Consider the following 20,860-nt stretch of genomic DNA (forward strand, 5'->3'; position numbering starts at 1 on the left):
TGGTGAATGTACAAGTGTGCCCAGGACAGAGCTGGTGTCAGCAGTTACCTTTAAAGCATTTTTGATTCTTTTCTATGGCCCATGCCGCCGCATTTACAGCGTTTGACAAAGGACAGTGGCAAGTGCCTAAAATGGCCATGCCACAAGGTCCTTTGTCCTGTCCTTTGGAAATGTTGTCCCTTTGTCTTCTCCAGGTCAAGGGAAATTCCTTATTTGGTCATGCAGATCCCTGCGCAAACTGAAGATTTCGCAGGCTTCTGCATGCCTTGTGTGTGCGCCGCCCAGAGAAGGCACCTTACACCGATTTCAGGTCGATCTTCTGAGTTCACACCAAACTTAGTAAAGGAGCCAAGTATACTGAACCGCTGAAGCAGACCCATGGAACCGCTGGTAACCCACTGGAAGGTTTGGCACCCTGACCCTGCTATTGTCCCATCAGAGCCCCTGTTTCGTATCGATCACAGAAGGCCTGCAAGGGCACTTTGACCCATTGGAACAGTGGGACCAACTATTCTCTACACTTTCCGGCTTATCCTGCAAATGAGCCTGCTCGGAAGTGTTCCCGGACCGCCCAGTGAACTGACCAGCTCGTACAGGACCTTTGCTCTGGAACCGCCACCGTCTCCAGTTTCAACTTGAACCTTTGGAGACTGTAAGCTCTAGTAATAAGGCACTCTCTTGCCGAGTTTCCTACACCTAGCATTCCCAGAACTGGAATTAGGAGAGTACGCCTGAACCCGAGCATACACGGTTGCTGTGTTGCCCAGCTGTGGTGATGATCTTCGTGGGTGCCTTACTGCTGTCCTGTGCCCTAAGATGCACTGCAGTGGAACTGGCCTGATCCCTTCACCAGGCGCAGAGAAATCGCCACTGTCCCGCTACACAATCAATCCCGGAACTCAGCCCCTGAAAGCCACAGAGCCGTGCAACTGCATGATTTGAACCTGCGAACGAGCTGGACTTGACTGGCAAAAGTTTGGTCAGGAGTGCACCAAGGGTAGGTAAGTACTTGCTTTCAATCCCCCTCACCTCTCCTGAGACCTAGGGGCCTCATTACACGGTAGGCGGTGAGCCATGGTGCTATTAGCGCCATGGCTCATGCTGGTAAAATACCGGCACCACCTTGGCGGAAAGGGGATTTACCGCCCCATTCCAAGGTTGGAGGGGCGGTAAATCCCCTTTCCGCCATTGCCCTTCCCCATTCCCATTTCTGCCCCATAGGGCTCTATGGGAATGGGGAAGGCGCTAATTACGGCATTTCAATTTTGCGGTGCCGTTATTAACTTTTTTGGTCCCTTAGCGGGTTGGATTTTAACGCCTGCAAAAAGCAGGCGTTAAATCCCCCAACCCGCACAGGGACCTCGTAGTAAGGCGGTAAGGATTTACTGGTACCAGTATTTTACCGGTACCGGTAAATCCTTACCGCCATCCGTGTAATGAGGCCCCTAGTCTTGACCACCGCCAATGCTACCTTGTCCAGAAGGTTGCTCTGTTCCAAGAAACTAGGCTGGCATTCTGAACCTCTGCCCACCAGGTCAGAGTTCAGAAATCCATCTTAACATCAACCAAATTAGCCCTGAGGTCTAGCATGGTGGTCTTTGTGCCATGAAATGCACAAAACCCTGATTGACGAGCACCAAGCAAGTGATAAATGTTAATATATTCCTTGAGTTACAGGCAGTCCTGTCAAGAATTTTTAAAAGAAAAAGAACATTTGTGATGGGATGAAAATTACCCCCAACCTCCCGATCAAGTGTCTCCTTCTTGAGTACAGGCGTTATCCATACATCCTTTAGACATAATGGAACAACCGAGGAGAGGAAGGAAGAATTGATGATGTTGGTGACAAGTGGAACTTGTTGCAATTGAAATTCAGATGGTACAGAAGAATTAAAGGAAGAGTGTGATGCACAAACATTACCGTTGTGCAGGAAAGGAATATGAGAGCCTGATAGGCCTTTTTGGCAGCTCTTAATGGTAGCTTGGTGTAACACAATTTTCTTTGAAAATTCTTTCTGGATTTTTAAACACCAGGAATCAAACATTGCCTCTGTTGTCGAGAAGGGTAATCCAGCGCTCTGTCTCTTTCTGGACCTCTCTTCAGAATTTGACTTGGTTGACCCTGGTATCCTCGTTGAAAGACTAACAACAGTTGGCAGATGCTCTCCTGCGGCAGAAACATTGTTTAAATCCTTCCTGGGACCAAGAATGATGGCAGGGGTTAAAGGGAACTATACCTCACAACAACCTCTGATGCTCTGTGGTGTCCCGCAGGGATCTTGCTTGTCTCCCCCGCTCTTTCATATTTTCTCAAAACTACTGTGTGACATGCTACGAACCCTGGGTGTCAGATTCACAAATTACACTGATGACACCCAGTTGATGTTCACGCTGTCAGGAATCTATGATGAGGATGCCCTAAGAATAAGCGGGGTATTTCTTGCCATCCAGAAATGGGTGGCTTCAAACTTGCTGGCCCTTAATGAAGCCAAAACAGAAATACTGATTGTGGGAACCCCACAAAGATTACAAAAGTTAGAGGATCAGTATCAAAGTTTTAAAATCAACAATACTAACATCTTGGTCTCTGAACATGTAAAAAGATTAGGTATTTATGTGGATTCCCACCTCTCTTTTAAGAAGCATGCGTCATACCTAAAGTCCTTGTGTGCTTTTCATACCAATCTGATATGGCAAATTTGCCCTTCCCTATCCAAACCCAACCTTGCAGTGATTGTTCGGGCTATAATAAATTCCAAATTGGATTACTGTAATAGCTTACTAATGGGTACCACAAAATACAACATAACTAAAATGCACACCATTCAGAATGGAGCAGTGAGAGCCATCATTGGGCTCAGCCGGCGCTCCCAGGATTTCAACCGCTAGGAGGAACCTTCATTGGCTCCCAGTTGGACAAAGAATAACATATAAAGGCACAGTCATGGTCTATAAATGTCTAGATGGCACTGCGCCGAATTATCTATCTTATAATATAAAGAAAGCCCCTATTAAGAGAAACCTGCGGTCAAATGGTAATCTTTTTTGGGCCCCCAGGACTGGAATTCTTTTCCCCTAGACATAAAAAAGTGTGAATCTATTAACACATTCAAGAAGCAATTTAAGAATTGGCTGTTTGACGAAGGCATGGAATAAATCCTCCACCCCTCTGTTGGCCTTACATAGATTGCCTCCTGCTTTCTGTACGTCTCTTTTTGTATTCATTGTCTGTCTCGTCTTGTGAGCGCTCTGAGGCCTTTGGGCGAAAAGCGCCATATAAAAACTAACAGATAGATAGATAGATAGATAGATAGATAGATAGATAGATAGATAGATAGATAGATAGATAGATATGGTTTGTTATTTGTCTTGCGCCTTAACACACGTGTTTCTAGGTACTACAAGACAAGGGAGGAGAAACAGAGGGATGGCAAGACAAACGATCTTACTAGGCCTTGTGACATTCAGATTGTGCAAGTGCAAACATGAAGTTCAGGGGAGAGGGTGCAACGGGAAGTGCAAGGGATGCTGAAGAGCATTACCAAGCTTTCCTCTGAAATACATGTTGTGCTTGGTTTCTTTTTCTCCCATTTCCAGAAAAGTTGTCCTAGAAATGATATAGAGCCTCATTAGAAGTTTGATAAGTGGAAAAAGTGAAGGTAAGGGAATTACTGCCACGTTTACCACTCTGCCGAATAAGGAAATTCTAGAAATCGGCACTAATTCTGCTGGGGGAATTAGCCCCAGTGGATTTACCACCAGCTAAATTAGTGCTGAAAACTGGCGGAATCAGCCCCAAAAGTAACTGCACAGACCGAATTAGTGCCATGAATTAAAATGCTAATTTCACCACATCACAAGTGGAAATACTGCCGAAAGACTTCCAAAAATGGATGGTAATTCCACCAAAAAGACAGCGTAGTTACCTCAGCCTGAAGAAAGTAAATATAAAACTGGAACAAGCATGGAAGAAAAACTTCAACAGGACTTGCATGTCAGAAACGCATACGGCTATATAACACCAAAATCCTCAAAGCAAATAACTACTTCGCCGACTGTATTGAAAAAGCAAACACACAGAAATAGATGTTCTGCATCGTTAATGAGCCAAGAAACCTGACAGCCTGCAACAGCACAACCACTCGCTCCTAGAAATTATTTGACGACCTTACTAACCACTTCAAATACAGAATCATGATCATCCAGCATGTCATCATAAGTATGCGCAAGGACACGAGCAACAACTCCACCTACCAGCCAACTCCAGAAATAACCACAAGATTCAACGACTTCACACCAATGTCGACAGAATAATTCACCAATCTAGAGAACCAAAGCAACAAAGCAGGGTCACCAGTAGAACCTCTGCCCACCATACATCTACAAGATCATCCTCACCCAGTAACACGAGGAGAATACTTGTTGAACTTCATGAACAATTCACTGGCACCATGAGCCGTACCATGACATTTCAAAGCAGCATACATTAAACCATTCATCAAAGAACCACTGGGAAATACAAAAGATTGAATCAACTACCGGCCTATTTCAAAAATCCTTTATCCAGCGAAACCTCTAGAAATGTACATATGCTAATAAACCCTTGAACATGTAGAAAGCAACCAGATACTAGACTAGGCACAAGTCTGCTTCAGACTCATGAGAGCAATGGAATCCGCACTTATATCCATCTGGGACTGCATACGCCGACTCCAACATCACCTAAGCACTAAACTGACTAGACCTTCCAGCAGCGTTTGAAACCCTCATCAAAAGACTACAAGAAATATGAATCAACAACACGGCTTTGCTATGGAGTAAGTCCTTTCAAATCAAAAGAAAGGGAACAACCTGGCTAACCTCCTTCAGCTCAGCACCACACACACACACCGACATGCGGGGTACAATGCTCATCCCTCTCTGCACTACTCTTCAACATCTACATGAGCCCACTCATCAAACTCATCAAAAGCCATGGACTCACGTGCTACAACTATGCAGACACACAAACCATCTACAAAATTGTTAGCATGGATTTCTTAACTCTGCTCTGGTGAACAGAAGTTTAGGAGGCCATCCTTGTTAGTGAAACAGGGGACACTTCTGTGAAGTTAGTCAGGCCAATTCACAGTAGCTTGGAGAGCAGTCTCAGCTAAGTCTCAGGAGGAGTTGGGGTGATTAGAGGTCTTTCATAAGCACACACGGTTAGACACCAAGAATTACCCTTAGACAGTAGTATACGAAAATATACAATTTATTAGGTCCAAGAATAAACAAAAGTGAATAATGAAAATCAAGGTAAAAGTACCACATATGCAACCTACTATGTAAAATACATACAATCACTGGAGTCAATGCGTTAGATGTCTAAACTCCACCAGTACCTGTAAGGGAAAAAGGCAGGCAATCTTTATAGCATAGACAATCTTCAGAGATGAGAGACCTTAACTTTATAAGTCCAACCCTACGATGAATGGAGCCTTGTGCTCAATGTTTGATGCACACGTAAAAGCGCTTGATCATGCATAAAGACACAAAGTACTTTTCTAAAGAACTGGTAAAGTTAAGGACAGGATTCTGAAGGGCGAAAACAGGTTCCAAGAGTCAGGGGAGGATCTGCTGTGATGAGTAAAGCTATTCACAACTTTCAGAGGGTTTTAGGTAGCAGTGGCAACCCAAGCCAAGGAGAGGACCACAAGGGATCCTCCATGCGTACAATGCAATGTATGAACATGGTGCCACTGGTAAGTGGTTTCAGTACTCTCCGCCCTTAGCTCGGTTTTGGTCCAAACTTGGCAGGTCTGGAGGGGGTTGTCAGATGTTCGATTTCCCACCCTTGATTCAGCTTCAAAGTGCATAGACGCTGCGGGTGAAGATGCAGTCCCGGTCTGCAACAGGAGCTGTATCTCTCGTCTCGGTTGAAGAACAAAGGAAATGCTGATGCATCTGATCCTAGGGCACAAGAAGGAACGTGCCAAAACTGCCTTCGGTGACTGTCACTGTTGCACAGTGATGCAAGGGCACCCAAGTCTATCGATCTGACGAAACCTTCTCTCTCACTGCCCAGAGCAGCTGGGACGATGAAATACGGTGCAAGGGTGCTTTGCAGTGCAAGCTAGGATTCCCCATAGTTCTGAGGCAATACTTGATCCAATGAGGCTCTTGCACAGGTGCCAAGTCTCGAGCTGGACAGTCCACTGGATAGCCCAGGAACCCTTCCGAACAAGCTCTTTTGCAGGACAACCAGGAGGCGTTCGAGTGATTATTCCAACTATGCCAAAGGTTCAAAGCACCTTTGCAGGTCTTCTGAGATCGAGCGCAAAGCAGTGCTCTACTTGGACAATAGTGCGCTCAGGTTGTCAACCTTCTTCTGTGCAGTTCTGAGGAGTCCTTGGATCTGTTCGGCTCTTCTGAATATTTGGCTCTGTCGACAGGTCGATTCTGATCTGTTGCTGATCTGCAGGTCTGCATTCAGGACCCCGCCTCACATCCGCAAGTTTGGGGAGTGCTCGCACCCAGCCGGCCAATGAGAAGATCTGTCCCACTCATGCACACCAGTAGCGGTCCAATCATGGACCCCTGTGGCTCTCATGCCCTTGTGCACACCAGACATCCTGGCACCAGTATTGTGAATTGGGACCAGACACTCCAACCTACTTCCTGGGTACCCACACACATGACCTGCAGTAGCCTGCGAAAGGAACAGCTGTTGCGCGCAACTGCATGCCCAAATAAGGAATTCTAGGGGGAAGGCCAAGGGAAAAAGTTGCCAAAGGAGTAGTCAAAAGACCTTGTGGCATAGCCATGATGGGCACTAGCCACAGTCATGGGCCACATGTGGTAAGCGCAGTATGGCTCAGTAAAAAGTTACTAAAATACATGAAAAAGCTTCTACTGCCATCAGTCCACTCCTAGGCACATTGTCCAGTCACCAAAAAATCCTTAGTGGATGTCTAGGGCCCAAAAACACAAGGACCCCATTGCACGGTGGGGTAAGGTACTTTGCGCAATGATAAAATGTTACCAAAAGTGGCAACAAAGTCGTAAGACTGAGTTTCTCTGTACTGACAGCCTGAAGGACACGTCAGTTTCCCCGTAACAATGAGCAAAAGCCCAGGGGAGTGCACCTGAGGGCTGTGCTCCACTGGCCAAAGTCAGGTCAGGATGCTTAAAACAAAACCAAAAGGTTTGGGGGGGGGTCCACAAATAGAAGGAAAATTGTCTTAGAGGAATATTCCCTAACACTTCATCTCACTGGAGATCTGGACCAAACCCTTTCCAAATGCCTCTTGCAAATAAATGGATGGATGAGCACCAACAGCTTTAAACTCAATCCTGACAAAACGGAGATCATGATTACTTGCAACAACCCATCGGACCAAGTTCACATTCCTCAGTCTAAAGAAATGGGAAACGACTGCAATCTTCTAAAGTAGTTAAAAATCTCAGAATATTAAGGGACAATGATTTTACGCTAGAGCCACAAGTGAATGCGCCCGTAAAGAAATTCCATCTATGCACAATCAAAAGGATACTACCCTTCCTCAACTTCCCACACAGCTCACCGTCATCTCCCTTGTCATGGTCAAAAATAGACTACGCCAACAGCATCTACCTTGTAACTCCGTACTACCTCGCCAAAAAACTACAAATACAGAACATAGCAGCAAGACTAATCCTCAGACACATTGAGAGAGAACGCATCACACCAGCACTGAGAACCCTACACTGGCTACCACTAAAAAAAGAGATCTACTTAAAAACACTTTGCATAACCCACAGAGCAATCCTTGCCCAGGAACCAGAATTCATGCAAAAAGATGTATCCATCTATAGACCAAAATGAATCCTAAAATCCAGCATTGACATTTCCCTTGAACCAAAGCAATATTCAAAACTGAAATATGGTGGAATAGCCTTCTGGTCCATCTCAGCAAAACTCAGAAACTCACTCCCCGAGGACTACGAACACCTACAATTCAAAAAACATCAAAAAACCTAGCTCTTTAACTCAACCGCCTAAAGAGGAAGTACTATTGAAAAGAAATTCATAACCTCGATACAAGGAGAGGCACCAGAAACCATAGTACCACCAAAACGGATTCAAACTGGGCAGGTGTATGAAAAGAAAGCATATCTCCAAACAAGGGAATTCAGCTTTCAGAAAACAACATAGCCTACAAGGACACACAGACCTTTCTCACTGTTAACCCTGCTAAAACGTTCCATGTTCCTACAAACACACAGCTCAGCCACCAAATATGACTCACACTCTCTACCGCAGTGCCAACTCGAATTCACAAAGCAAACTACACACCCTCCAACACCCTCCTCAATCATAACACTAAATCTCCAGCACTATACCACAGACACAAAAAACAATCCTGCACAAATTCACACACCAAAACAATACCAAGCCTATGCTACCCAGAAGCAAACCCAACACACAGCGACATTTGTTTCCGGACTGAAGCTACCAACAGCACAGCAAAAGCTCTCTTGTGCTCTTCTTTGCCTTCCCACTAACTAATCCCCCTCATACAGCTTCTTTTCGGATCCCCCCCGAGCACCTGGAGACCATGAAAATGACAGCGATGCACATTATAAATCTCAAATTTCAATCACATAACATAATTGGCAGCAAAAGTCTATTTAAGGCCAACTCCTTCCTCAAACACGCTTCCATGCTACAAGCAGACATGAACTAGAGCATCCATGACCTGCTACTGTTTGTTGCGCTCCGGCAGCATGCAAGGCCACAGCAGAGAACGAGACAGGCAGCACAAAGGCGCAGGACACGTGTGCTGCTGTGGCGGGCCATTCCACATGTCTGTCCTTCACCCTGGATACTGACTGACTAACAAACAAATATGGCACTGTAATTTAAATATTTAAAAACATTGATTTACTCCCACACTAGCCCTTGGGAGTAGCACTAATGACTTGGTGGGTGTTTATGACTTTGTTTTTAAAGTGGTTTGCGAGGTTGTCACAGAGTTTCTGCAAGAGAGCGGGACGTTATTTCACAATATCAGGTTTCTCATCTCATTAATGAGATTAAATAAACGCTAAAACACTCTTAAATGACGTTGAGTTAAAAAAAATAACATTGCCGAAACAAACTGTCCCCCTTTCCATGCCATTAAAAATCATCCCTGAAATGTCTCCCTGCCGTCGTGTACTAACAGCCCTAACTAACGGGAGAAGTGTTCTCTTTGATTTATGGGTTCCCGTTCTCACTGTGATAGTTCAAGTAAGGATCAAGCTTATATTCATCAATAGTCCCAGACTGCCATCTTGTGGCGTAGAGTGAGTTTGCAGTGAGGTAATGCACATAGTACCTGCGAAGAAAACAACAGCTAGTTGAAACATGTACTTTGAAATAAAGTCAGTTCAGTTTGTGCGAGGGGACACCCCACTTCTCTTCTCCAACAATCCCCGCTAATCCCCTCTCCCCGTTGCAGTGAAACAATGCATGTTGTACTGTATTACTGCAAATGTCCTATTCAGCGTGGTTTTACCAACTTGCGGATGTTTCTGCTGCGAAAATAAATCAGACCAATTTGCAGGGGCACGGTTTTGTGCTTCTGTCACCTGTCCCAGCACCCTATTTCCACCTACCCATTGCCACAATATAATTCCCAAAACATTGTTCAACACAATGTAGTTTCATGCTGTTCTAAAAGCTACCAATATAAGTTGCCTCCATTTTTGGAAACCCGTGTTTTTGGGACGGATTATATCACTTTAACACTCTTCCTTTAGCTCTGGTCTCAGCCATTGTCTTAGATGTAGCCCACCTCAAGCTCCTTAGGTCTCCCCCTCTCCTTGTTCTGGTCCCTGCCAGTGTCTGAGGTATAGCCCCCAGCATACTCTTAGTTCCGGTCGCCAGCCATGTCTGGGAGATAGCTCCAGGCAGGCTTGCAGCCTACTCCCCTTCTCTGGGTGTATCCACTCTTGCTTGCTCATGTTGACCTCTTCCTCTCGGGCCAATGGCTATTGATATGGTCCCTGTAAGCTAATACCTACCACTAGGACAGTTTCTGTAAATATGGGGCATTAGTAATATCTTTACTTTTAATAGAAGAATGATTTGCTCCTGTATACAGTATACACAGGATACATTTACCATTTATTGGGCAATCGACAAATGATTCCTCCTAATCGATAGGAATTCGTTTTTTCATTATGACGTCAGTGGCGCCTTGGCCTTCCGATTTCACAACCTGTTGTTTGCGTGAATCATAAAAGCTTTCAGCGATCATGTTTGGAAAAGGAGGGTCGGGATGGCAATTATGCCCTTTTCCAGTATCTTGGGTACTTCCAGACCCTTCCTGTTTGCAATCGTGTCATGCTGTATTGCTTATCACCAATCTATTCCTATTAGCTTGGCAGACAGGGGCACCACCCCCGCGACTTCTATTCCTTCCCCTGGGTCGTCCATGTGCCCTTGCAGCTATTACTGACCTCTCTTCTCTGGGACTCATGAACACTTCCCACTCACGCCCCACCTGCTGCTAATTCTGCGATTGAAGGGTCATCAGCTTACTTTTATTGCTTTCCCTGCGCTGATCTTAACAAGAAACATGTGGTTTGCCAGAGCAGTGAGCTCTGAGACGGGCTTAGTCTGACACCAAATAGAAATACTCTCAAGTTGCGCCTGAGTCTTTCGCAACAAACCTGACAAAAAGAACAAATGCAAGAGACTCTCGGCAGGCTTGGTTACACAAGAAAGAGGAGCGCATTTTCAAATGCTCCAGGAAAGTCAGCAGCGGCTCCATCTTGCTCCTGTCTACAATTACTTAATTTATTCCAATCTTTCGAGAACACACAAGAGCAATTTTCTGAATCGAAGCATTTCTGGCCTGCACCAGTTGAACACTGCATCCCATATCTGCTGTGCTGTAGGCCAAGCACTCGGTTTAGGGAACCCATGGGATACCTAGGTGGGCATAATGGCTCTCAGGCGCTGATTCATATAAACCAATGAAGGGTTATTGCACTGGATTAGTTTGCAAATCTCCTCAGTTAATCTCTCAGGTCCTTCTCTTATGTTGAGAAACTCTTTACTCGAATTCCTTAAATCCCCAGGTGACCATGAACCGTTCCAAGCTACCACTAGCATCAGCACCCACTCCTAGTAACAGTCTTAGTGGGGCTTGCAATTGTGCAGTTTCTGCACTGCAGTATTTTGTACAAGTAAGTAGCTCCTGTGAGTACCGACTGGATGAACAGTCTCAGGTGCTCCCTCACTTGAAGTGTGCCTCCAGCGAGTGCAACCTGCTCATTTATGGTTCGCCAGACTTAGTATCTCATCAGAGCAGATTCATACTAAGGAATTTCTGGGGTTCTCATTTAGACACCGACTGTGTACAATAATGACTTATAATCAAACCTAACACGGAGACAACTGAGAAATGACAAAGTGAGATGTTTTTCTCTATTTTTCCTTATTCGATCGACCAGCACTGTCCATGGACAATGGCTTAGAAAGGCAGGCCTAGGTGGAACTTTCTCTGTCGTCCTTTCTCTCTTGTCCATCAATATCTGCAGAGAAGTCTCTGAGCCATCAACATAGATTTTTCTCCTAGAAACTGACAGGTAGCAACTAGCCATGTCTGCCCCTCTCTTAGCAGAGACATCTTCAGAATACCCAATCACTGAGGAGCATTATGCATGCTCATCCTATACAGACCATTAGCCCCATGGGTCGAATGCCCCCCCCCCATCACCCCCATCCCTTTATCATGTTAATAAACAGTGCTTGGGCATAGCACTGTTCCAACAACTGACAAGCAATCCTAAGACCCCATTCTGTGTTTAATTGTAAGATAATGACATGATAACTTTCCGTGGGTTTAACCAATCTCTCACTGTGAGTTTTAAAGTATGAATTCCAAGTGTTTAGGATTAGCCTCTTTGCGTAACTCATTATGATTCAATGTTGTGGCTCGCTAAATGGAAATGTTGAGTTATGTGATGCACTGTCCTGCATTCCTGTATACCCTCAGCTTTCTCTTTTTGGCAATGCTGTCACCTTTAGTTCCATTTCCTAGACTCGTTTAATGTACACCGCTTTCTTCATCTCCTAAAGGCCAAAGACACTTGTACCGTTTCCTATTTACTCTGGATTTTCCTATTTATGTGTGATTACTCACTCAAGGGGCAACCCTGCTCCTTATAGTCCACTCACAATCCATGTTCTCCAAGCTTAATGTTGCTTGGGGTCCTGAAAGTAAACCTAAAGAGGTTGAATGCTAGTAGCAGGGCTGCTGCTCTTGATGCTTTCACACTGAGAAGAGACAGTGTAGGAAAGGAGAGAAGAGGCGATTAGTCAGTTTAAACTGAGCAGAGTCTGTGTGTGTGTGTATCTTCTGACACTGTATCCCCTTTGAGGGTGATACTAATAAAAATGCCCTGCTGGACGGATGTCTTATTGTGACGGTGTTTTCTAAAACATTGCCTTTATTATAGGTTATGATCCAGAGCAGCAGACAGCATGCTAACGACCACAGGAAGCTAAATAACACCATCCTGGACCTTCAGAGCTGGATCATGGAGATGCATCAGGAATTGAAGTCTTTCCAAGATGTCAATGGAAAGTGGGGCATTGAGGACCGGGAAAGTGATGTTGAGGTGAGGACAGACGTCCTTGTAATCTGCCTTGCTTGCTATGAGTAATAAGCTAGGAACATAAACATAGATACACATGCGCTGTCCACGCTGGGGCTGGCTTGTACTTCATTGTGGTGGTCTTGTTTGAACCAGTGAGATTATGTTTTTCATATTCATAGTGTGTGTTCCATTTAATTCACTTTTACCTTTATGGAAATGATCAGTTCTGCTTCTGCTGAGTTTTTGTTCTACTTCTTCACATTGCACCATCGATGAATGACGCGCAGTGCATCGGAGCCAAGATGGCAGCTGGGCAAGGCAGAACAAAAATAGGACTTCTAAGTGGAATGAAAAGCAATAGACTGTGTAATGGTTGTTTTTAAAATCAGTTGTGCAGCAGTCCTAAGCACAAGCAATTGGAGAAGCTTTGTCTTCTAGTGGATCATGGACTGCACTATTGCTTCCAACCCATCAGGCAACTGAGCATTGTCAAACTGCCGGAAACAGCAGAATAGTATACTTAAAAACGCAAGGTCTTATCTGTTCTTCTGTAAGTCATAAACTGGGGTGAACATTGAATGTGCTTTGGCTGTAAGTTCTGGAATCAGGCTTCTGAAACAGTGAAGGTTCTGCTCTGCCCTTACCTGTGCTCTGGCTTGTTTCAACTACAGAATGGATGGTACTCATGTATCTTCCACAAACCTTTCCAATTTTCAAAAATGTGGGGTGACCAGTTCCAGGGTGTATTCCTTAATATCGCCATCATACGAGAGAAGAACCATGCACAGTTCTAAACTCCTGCCCTAGAAAACCCAGCTTGGAATCCTAACAATGTTGATGCCCTTCCTTCATCATCCTCCCCATCCAGTCACACCAGTGCCCATATAAAAGCTGCCAGCAGAGCCTTCTTCTCAGTAACACTAGTCTCTGCCAATCACACCCAATGCATTATCAAGTAATGAAACATTGCTACGTACCCCAGCGATCCGAACCCTTCCTTAGTAATAAAAGAATGTGTTGAAGACCACTGCAATAATAACAGAGTCACGAACCACTTATCCCAAGGGGAAGTCCTGCCTCAGTCTCAGAAACAAGCCTGGGTAATACCCCATGCTCAGAATGTCTACTCTGTGTGACCAGCTGAGAGGAACAGACCACGCACACAGGTTTACAAGGTTATAAGAAGGGGTTGCATCTGTCGTCAGGATCGAGGAACAAAGTAAACAATAACACAACATAAATAGGCCGCCTTGGCATTGGGATTTTCTTCCAGTTTTCTAGTCACAGAAGGGGTATGCTGACCCCCAACAATCCTCCCCTTAGTCGGGGTCTAGTAGGTTCTTCTCTGAATCAAAGATTAACAACTTGGATGTAGCCCTATCCAGTGTTTTGGGGATGGGTTTAAAGGTTGGCTAGAGTACAGTTGTAAATGAATAGGAGAGACTTCCAAACACAACAGTTGAAGGTATCAGGGCAAACATAGAGTCTTTGATGAAGTACCAGAGGGCTAAACTCCTGCCCTAGTCTAAACTTATTTTAAAAGTCCATCCCTATGCAAACAAAGTGGAAAGGTTCCCGGGCATCTGCCCTGGACAGTGGTTGGCCAAACTCTTATTCACACTTCTTACAAGATGCTAGCAGCCGCGTCATGGTTGGTTCTTAGGCCAGACTCAGGTCTTGATCTTGGCTTGTCCTGGAGCTGGTGTTGTCTAGTGAAGGTGTTTTTATCCCAAAGATACAAAGTGATTGCCTCATGCAGCACATGGTTGAAGACATTACACCCCTTGCCATTACGGTGATTTACAACTTCATCAAGTGTACATATCCACCCCGAAACACCATTAATTCTGAATAGAATGTATTTAACCATTTACCAAGGCCTGTTCTCAGATTCACAGTCCCTTTTTATTTGGGCTGGATGTCTTGCTTTTCACATCAGATTCTGGGCTATAGCTCGCAAGCTTATCAATCTTCACTTATCTTTCCTCCTACTCCAGTACTGACAAGGGCTTATTGGATGCCTGCCCCTGGGTCCAAGGCCATATGCCTCACCTCCATGCTTGCAGCCCATTCTTATCGTTTCTCCAACTGGATTAGAGGCCGTTCTTCCTCGTCTAGTCCAGCATTGAATCCTCCCTCTGTGTTCTGTCTTTCATTCTCGCGCAGGAACTCCACCTGTTTCCTAACATAGCATCCTCCTAGTGTGCAGATTCCTGCTAATGCTTATGTATCTAAATTATGAGATTGATTTGGCTTTTATTCCAATTGGTGGGTCCATTTATCTAAATTCATGCTTATGATTACTTAATGAGCACCCCAGGCTAGGTGAGCAGGCAAGAAGGTTGCTTGGTTTGCTGGCTGAATCCTACACTAAAGTCGAGAAAGGAATTGCTCTTACCTTCTCTCTCCTCCTGCTGTTTGCCTATCTCCAATGGAAGTAGAAAAGGGGCCTCTTCTTGGCTGCCATTTGTTTTTGTCAGTACCCTAGATGTTTTACTAGGCTGCTAATAGTAATAAGGCCTCCATTGGTGGTCTGTTCCTACTGCTTTTGTTAAGGGCCCTAGCCCCACTGGTGCAGTCGGAGGCATAATTGCATAAGTCTTGGAACCATTTTCGACTTCATTCTAGCTAATAATGCTAAGGTACATGCAGTAACCATCTCCTTTCTTATGCTTTTTAGGCAGTTTAGATCATGGATGTCCCACAAAAACTGGGGGATTCCTCTAGTATCAACATCGAGCATAAGGTATATTTCAGCAACTCGCTCTTCACAGTACTTTACAACAAGTCTTTTAAACCCTCTAAGTCTTACTAAGTACACCTCCCAGTGTAGTCACCACACACTCGGGAGCTAGCTCTCCTGTGCTGTTTATTGCTTGCCAGACAGATTGAGAGAGTGGATTTGAAAGTCTTTAGTCTGATTCACAAGGCAATAAATCACCCTTATATCTGAAACAGAAGCCTAATCAGTATGAGAATGCATTTGTTGTAGTTATACTAATCCGTATGAGAATGTATTTGTTGTAGTTATCCTAATCAGTATGAGAATGTATTTGTTGTAGTTATTGTAAGAGTTTATAGGTTGATGGCAAGTCATTGGGTAACAAAGCTGAGATGAGGTTCGCCAACAGGGCCCCGTGGCGGCCCAGAGAAGAAAGAGAACGGTTAGAAAAGGTGGATCTTAATTGTCCATGTGAAGTGGAGCTGGTAGGAGGGAAGGTGTACTATCTCTGGTAGGTCATTCCATAGCTCGACAGCTTGAATCTAGAATGAGGACCCAAAGCTCTCACCTGCTTATAGAAAGGAATGACTAGTATTTATTTTGTGAGGGACCTGGGTGAGAGCATAGATCTAATATATATTTAAGATACTGGCTCAGTGTAAGGGCTTGTAATGAGATTTTAGATCTTATTCTAGGTCATTTTTCACATCTTCAAGTAGCAAATTATGAATAGAGTTGTTCTTCTGAGTGCCTCAGATACCTAATGTGACATTAAAAGTGGAGTTTGCCACTGATGAGTGCTGTAGTACTACATCCAACGTGTTTGTAGAATTCTTTTATCAGCTTGTGGTGGCACTAGAAGTTGTGCCTCTGCCTTAAAGATCTTTAACACTGTGCAAACCTAAATACAGTCTGGATTGGAACTATCATTCTTACAAATCTACACCCATTGTTATTGGAAAATGATCTGAGGTTTTTGCCTTCACTGAACCAAAGACTAGGCTTATCTGATAACAATATATGCAGACGGAGTCTAATAAAGCACTCTAGAAATATCAAAACAAGATCGAACATTTCATGTTCTTTTAATAAGCAATTATAAGGAAGAGGTCATGCAAAATCGAAATGCTGCTTCTAACATCTGCTAGTAGGTAGTGATACTAAATAAAACCCACCAGGCTCATCATCCCCTATGCTCACTTTGCTGCTGGATGCAGCACCCTACACATTACTTTGTCAAAGCCCTATCTTTCGTCCGGCAAGATGATTACTCCCATGTGCATTGTATGAGTAGTGCTTCTGAATATTACTGTGGATGCCTTGCCTTTCAGAGATTGCTAGATGGATTTCCAGAGAAGGAGCTGCAGATGCATCAGGTGGAAACCCAAGGTCACAGGGTATTGGAGAACTCCTCTTTCGAGGGGGCAACCCTTGTTCAGTCAGAACTGAAACAGCTGAACACAACATGGACATCGTTGTTGCATTTGGCAGAAGCCCTGTCACGGTAACTATTTATTTATTTTTGCTGGCTACGATTGATACCAGTGCCATTTTCCTGAGAACAGAAGATTGAGAGAATAAGAGTAAAAGTTGCTGGTGAATTGTGGTGCTTTTTTAACTTATTGCCTCGTCACTATGAGTATATTCCCCTTTCCTCCTTGGCCTACCCCCCCCCCCCCTTCCTAATTGGACCATTCTATGCATAACATAAACAAACAAGTAAGAGCTTTTAATATCATACTCTCGTCAAGGGCCAACAAATCTGTGTAGATAACCAGAGTCCGCAACGCCCTCCAGTGAGTGTTGTGTTACAGAGTGCCTGAGTAAGATTTGAATGAGTTTTTGTGCTTTTTTCAAAAGAGTCCTCTTTCTCCACCGGGCCATGCCCCTTGCATCGTTATCCCACCGTAGCCAATTGGTCCTCGCTGTACAATGGGCGACTAGGCAAGGAAAAGTGTTTAATATCATGCTCCAGCCGCACACCAATCTATCTGCGAAGCCAACCACAACCAGCAACATCTTTCTTGAGGGCCTCATTTTAAGAGAAGTGATGAATCCAAGGGGTGGCTAGCGAGGTGAGCCCACTACGCTGAACACCCCCTGGGGATAGGGAAAGTGAGATCCCTCTGGAAGTGACCCTCTCCCATTTAAGGGACAGGAAAACCCCAGTGAGGGACACAAGTCACCAACCCTTCCCCATCCCCCAAGACCTTTACTGGCTATGTGGGAGCTGAGATGGATAATGATCCTAACCCGCCCCCTTGTAATGGCTGGTTTGGTTTCTGACCCCTACTATACTCAGTCCTCCTGTGAGACAGTGGATAAGCAGATGGCCCAGCCCCTGGAGGAGCATCACTTACAGAGCCAATCAGAAGCAGTGTAGAGGTGATCCTGCAGAACTCAAGGGAGCCGAAGGCCCGCAGAACGTGTTGCCTGGCAGAGAGAGACTACGCCAGATGTGGCTTTGCAGCCCATGTTCTACGCTGCGGGAAGCCAGCAGTGCCGACTGAACAAGTAGCCAGAAGGGCCCGCCTAGTGGAATTGGAAAGGAACGGGAACCCGTGGAGCGCCGAGAGACAAGCCAGAAGGGAAGCCACAACCCAGCATGAAGCAAGTAAAAGACGAGTGATGACAGCGACCAACATGAAACCCAGTTGACGAGTCGCATAAGTTGCTCCGCGTAAAACAGACCCACAGAGCACAGCACAGCAGAAGAAGGTACGCAGTGGCTCCAGGTAATCAGGATGTGGTTGGTGAAGCAAGGAAGAAGGACCCCAAACTGGGGACAGCACAGAGAAACTCCAAGGTGGGGATAGCACAGAGGAGCCCCTTAGCGACACAAGAAGTCCCAGCATGTGGAGAGAAGTGAGACAAAGACAAGCCCCAGAGCAGGGGATGACCGAGAGGCCCCAGAGCAGGGAATGAGGCCCCAGAGCAGGGAATGAGAGTGAGACAAGCCCAGCGTGGGGAAGAGAAAGAGGAAAGCCCCAGAGTGGGAGAAGAGAAAGGGAAAATCCCAAAGTGGAGAAAGTGGAGAGAAACCTCAGAGTGTCCAGAGGAAAAGAGACAAACTCCAGTGTGAGCAAAGAGCTGAGGAGAAAGAAACCAACCCCAGTGTGGGGGGGGAATTAAGAAGCCCCGGAGCAGGGAGAGAGAGAAAGAACAGAGCTCCAGAGTAGTTAAAGAAGGAAGAAGCCCTGGGGTGGGGAATGGGCAGGAGAGAAGGAGACTGAAAAGATACTAACTGAGTGTTTGGGACTGTGCCCATAGGCAAGAGGCCTATAGTAAAGAGACACAAGCCTGGGGGTCAGGAACCAGCCACCATCCCTTTTATTTGGCCAATTGCCCAAAGTATATCTTTGTTGTATTTGTGTTTTTCTTTTCAGAAGTAGCGAGATAAACTAGGTTAGAATAGAATTCTGGACCGATGACTTCATTTATGCATGACATCCTGATGAGCACCCTTTTACTTTTTTATTTTGTTTAGAGTAGAGCTTAGAGTATTAGGAAAGATTCGTTTTTTTACCTTGAAGAAACAATAAAAGAGTAGATATAACATGCGTCCTTGTCCGTCTCCTGATTTTGACCTACCACACAGGCCAGATTAGGAGAGAGAATTTTGGCTCATTTTTCAACTTGTTCCCACACCTCCTAAAACCCATTCGCTATACCTCCTTGTCTTAACCCCCAACCCTCCTCTCGATTGGTCCGTCGGTGCATCACGTGACCCAAGTCTCACAGGGAAGCCTGCCTGAGTAGCCGGCAAAGGGAAGAGTCAGCGGGTTACACCTTTTTGCTATGTCAGCTCGCCTTTCTCCTGCCACCCACCTCTGCCCAGCAGACATGGGAAGGTGTCTGTTATTTCTGCTCTCTGATATAGTAAACTAACTGTAACCCTGAAATAGCTACTCCACTTATTATCACCCTACACGACATATTGGCAGAATTCTTGCCATAGTGTTACGGTCACGCCACTGTAATTCCTGCTCCATGCGCTAACTGTATCAGTAATTTTTCCAGAGATAATTTCTTGCACTATGTGTGGTACATTTACCTACCTAGCAGAATTCCCCTCCACCATCAATCTGCACTTCAGCAGTTACCAGCAGAATGGCTGCGCTGGCTCTGCAGAGCGCCATTCCCTCGCTTTAAAACTGTGTTTTGCAGCTACAAAATGATGGCTGCACTGTCTTTGCCAAGCACCTATTGGGCAAGATGGAACAGGGAACACACTGAGAAAGGCTGCCAGTGTGCTTCCTTATGTGCACCAAAGAAGAGAATTGAAAAGCAGTGCTGCTTTGTTGCTAGCTCAAAATTTCCCATTGAGAAAGGAAATATTTGGCATTTAAAATGATGGTGCCCTGATGCTCTTTTTCATCTGTTCAACGATATACAGTTCTGATCCAGTGAAACCCAGCTATGCCCAGCAATATTCAGGTTGTGCTCCAACAAAAAGGGGGATTTATCATTGAATGACAGGCTGTGTCAGGCAAGATCTGTGAAATCACCAAGAAATTCACTCCCAGCCGTACGGAAAAATGCCTTACTTTGCAACAAAATATCACAGTGGAACTCTTCAACAAGAAGCCCTATTTCTCTGTGCTTAAGTTAGTGTCAGTGGACCTTTGCCTTGAACAGATAGCTGTGTATGAGAAATTGATTAGGGCTGCAATTGATGTTTGGAATCCAGATGGAAGAGAAAGCCGCATTGGAAGTGACAGCAAAAGGAGAATTCACCACGTGTAAAAAGGGTTGCTTTTTGCAAAACTGATGTCTGTTTAAAAGTAAATTGTTGAGTAAGGCCCTGTCCTTGTATAGAAATGTAAGGAAGGTTTTTGTTTGAAAACATATATAGGATGTTTTGTTTCAACAGACTTCTGATTCAGAAAAAAATAAATAAGTAAATAAATGAGTGCATTTACTGTGGAACCAGCAAGACAGGTTTTCCTGGCCTGGCTTACAGGGACATTTGCTTTCTGGGAAAAGGATTTGCCTTCCCCCAAAGGGCCAGCCCCTTGGAAACTCTGAATGGACCAATTGGAAGCATCTCACATGCTCATCAGACTTTGTGACTGTGCTCTAGCCTGGTACAATCAATTTCTGGGACACTTAGGTGTGAAGTCCGGGTAACACCTCTCCTCTGCTTCAACTGCCAGGATCAAAGAAATCGTCATGACAACATCTGTCCCAGTGGGCCAGAGGAAGACATTTGGCTTAGAGGATTGAAAGACTGCCCCTCTTTGGGGGTAGAGCCTGCCCACTTGGTTCTAAAGACATTCATTTTTAAAACTTGTATTGTTGTAACCTGAGAATTTAGGAATGTGACATTTTGACAGTATGAATGTAGATTTTATGCTTTTAAAATAAGACGATGAAGACCTTGCTGACAGGTTGTGGACTCAAATGCCGGAAAAATGACATTTCTGGGAGAAATACAAAGGACCTGGTAATGAAAGTTGGATGAAAATATGACCCACATAAATGTGCTTCAGTGTACCGAATTGTAGAATTATAGGTGAACTG

General features: G+C 44.9%; 1 protein-coding gene across 7 annotated transcripts in view; it reads left to right on the top strand.

Moving 5' to 3' along the window:
* SYNE3 (spectrin repeat containing nuclear envelope family member 3) overlaps positions 1 to 20,860 on the top strand; it is a 982,841-nt gene that overhangs the window by 806,860 nt on the left and 155,121 nt on the right. For all 7 annotated transcript variants that reach the window (XM_069637674.1, XM_069637672.1, XM_069637675.1 and 4 more), the window contains 2 exons: positions 12,475 to 12,636; positions 16,669 to 16,841. In XM_069637674.1, the coding sequence (XP_069493775.1) occupies positions 12,475 to 12,636; positions 16,669 to 16,841 (335 nt within the window). The remainder of the gene's footprint in view (positions 1 to 12,474; positions 12,637 to 16,668; positions 16,842 to 20,860) is intronic.

Source organism: Ambystoma mexicanum, chromosome 14 (assembly GCF_040938575.1).
Source record: "Ambystoma mexicanum isolate Mex_15411 chromosome 14, UKY_AmexF1_1, whole genome shotgun sequence".
In the NCBI taxonomy this organism is placed as follows: domain Eukaryota; kingdom Metazoa; phylum Chordata; class Amphibia; order Caudata; family Ambystomatidae; genus Ambystoma; species Ambystoma mexicanum.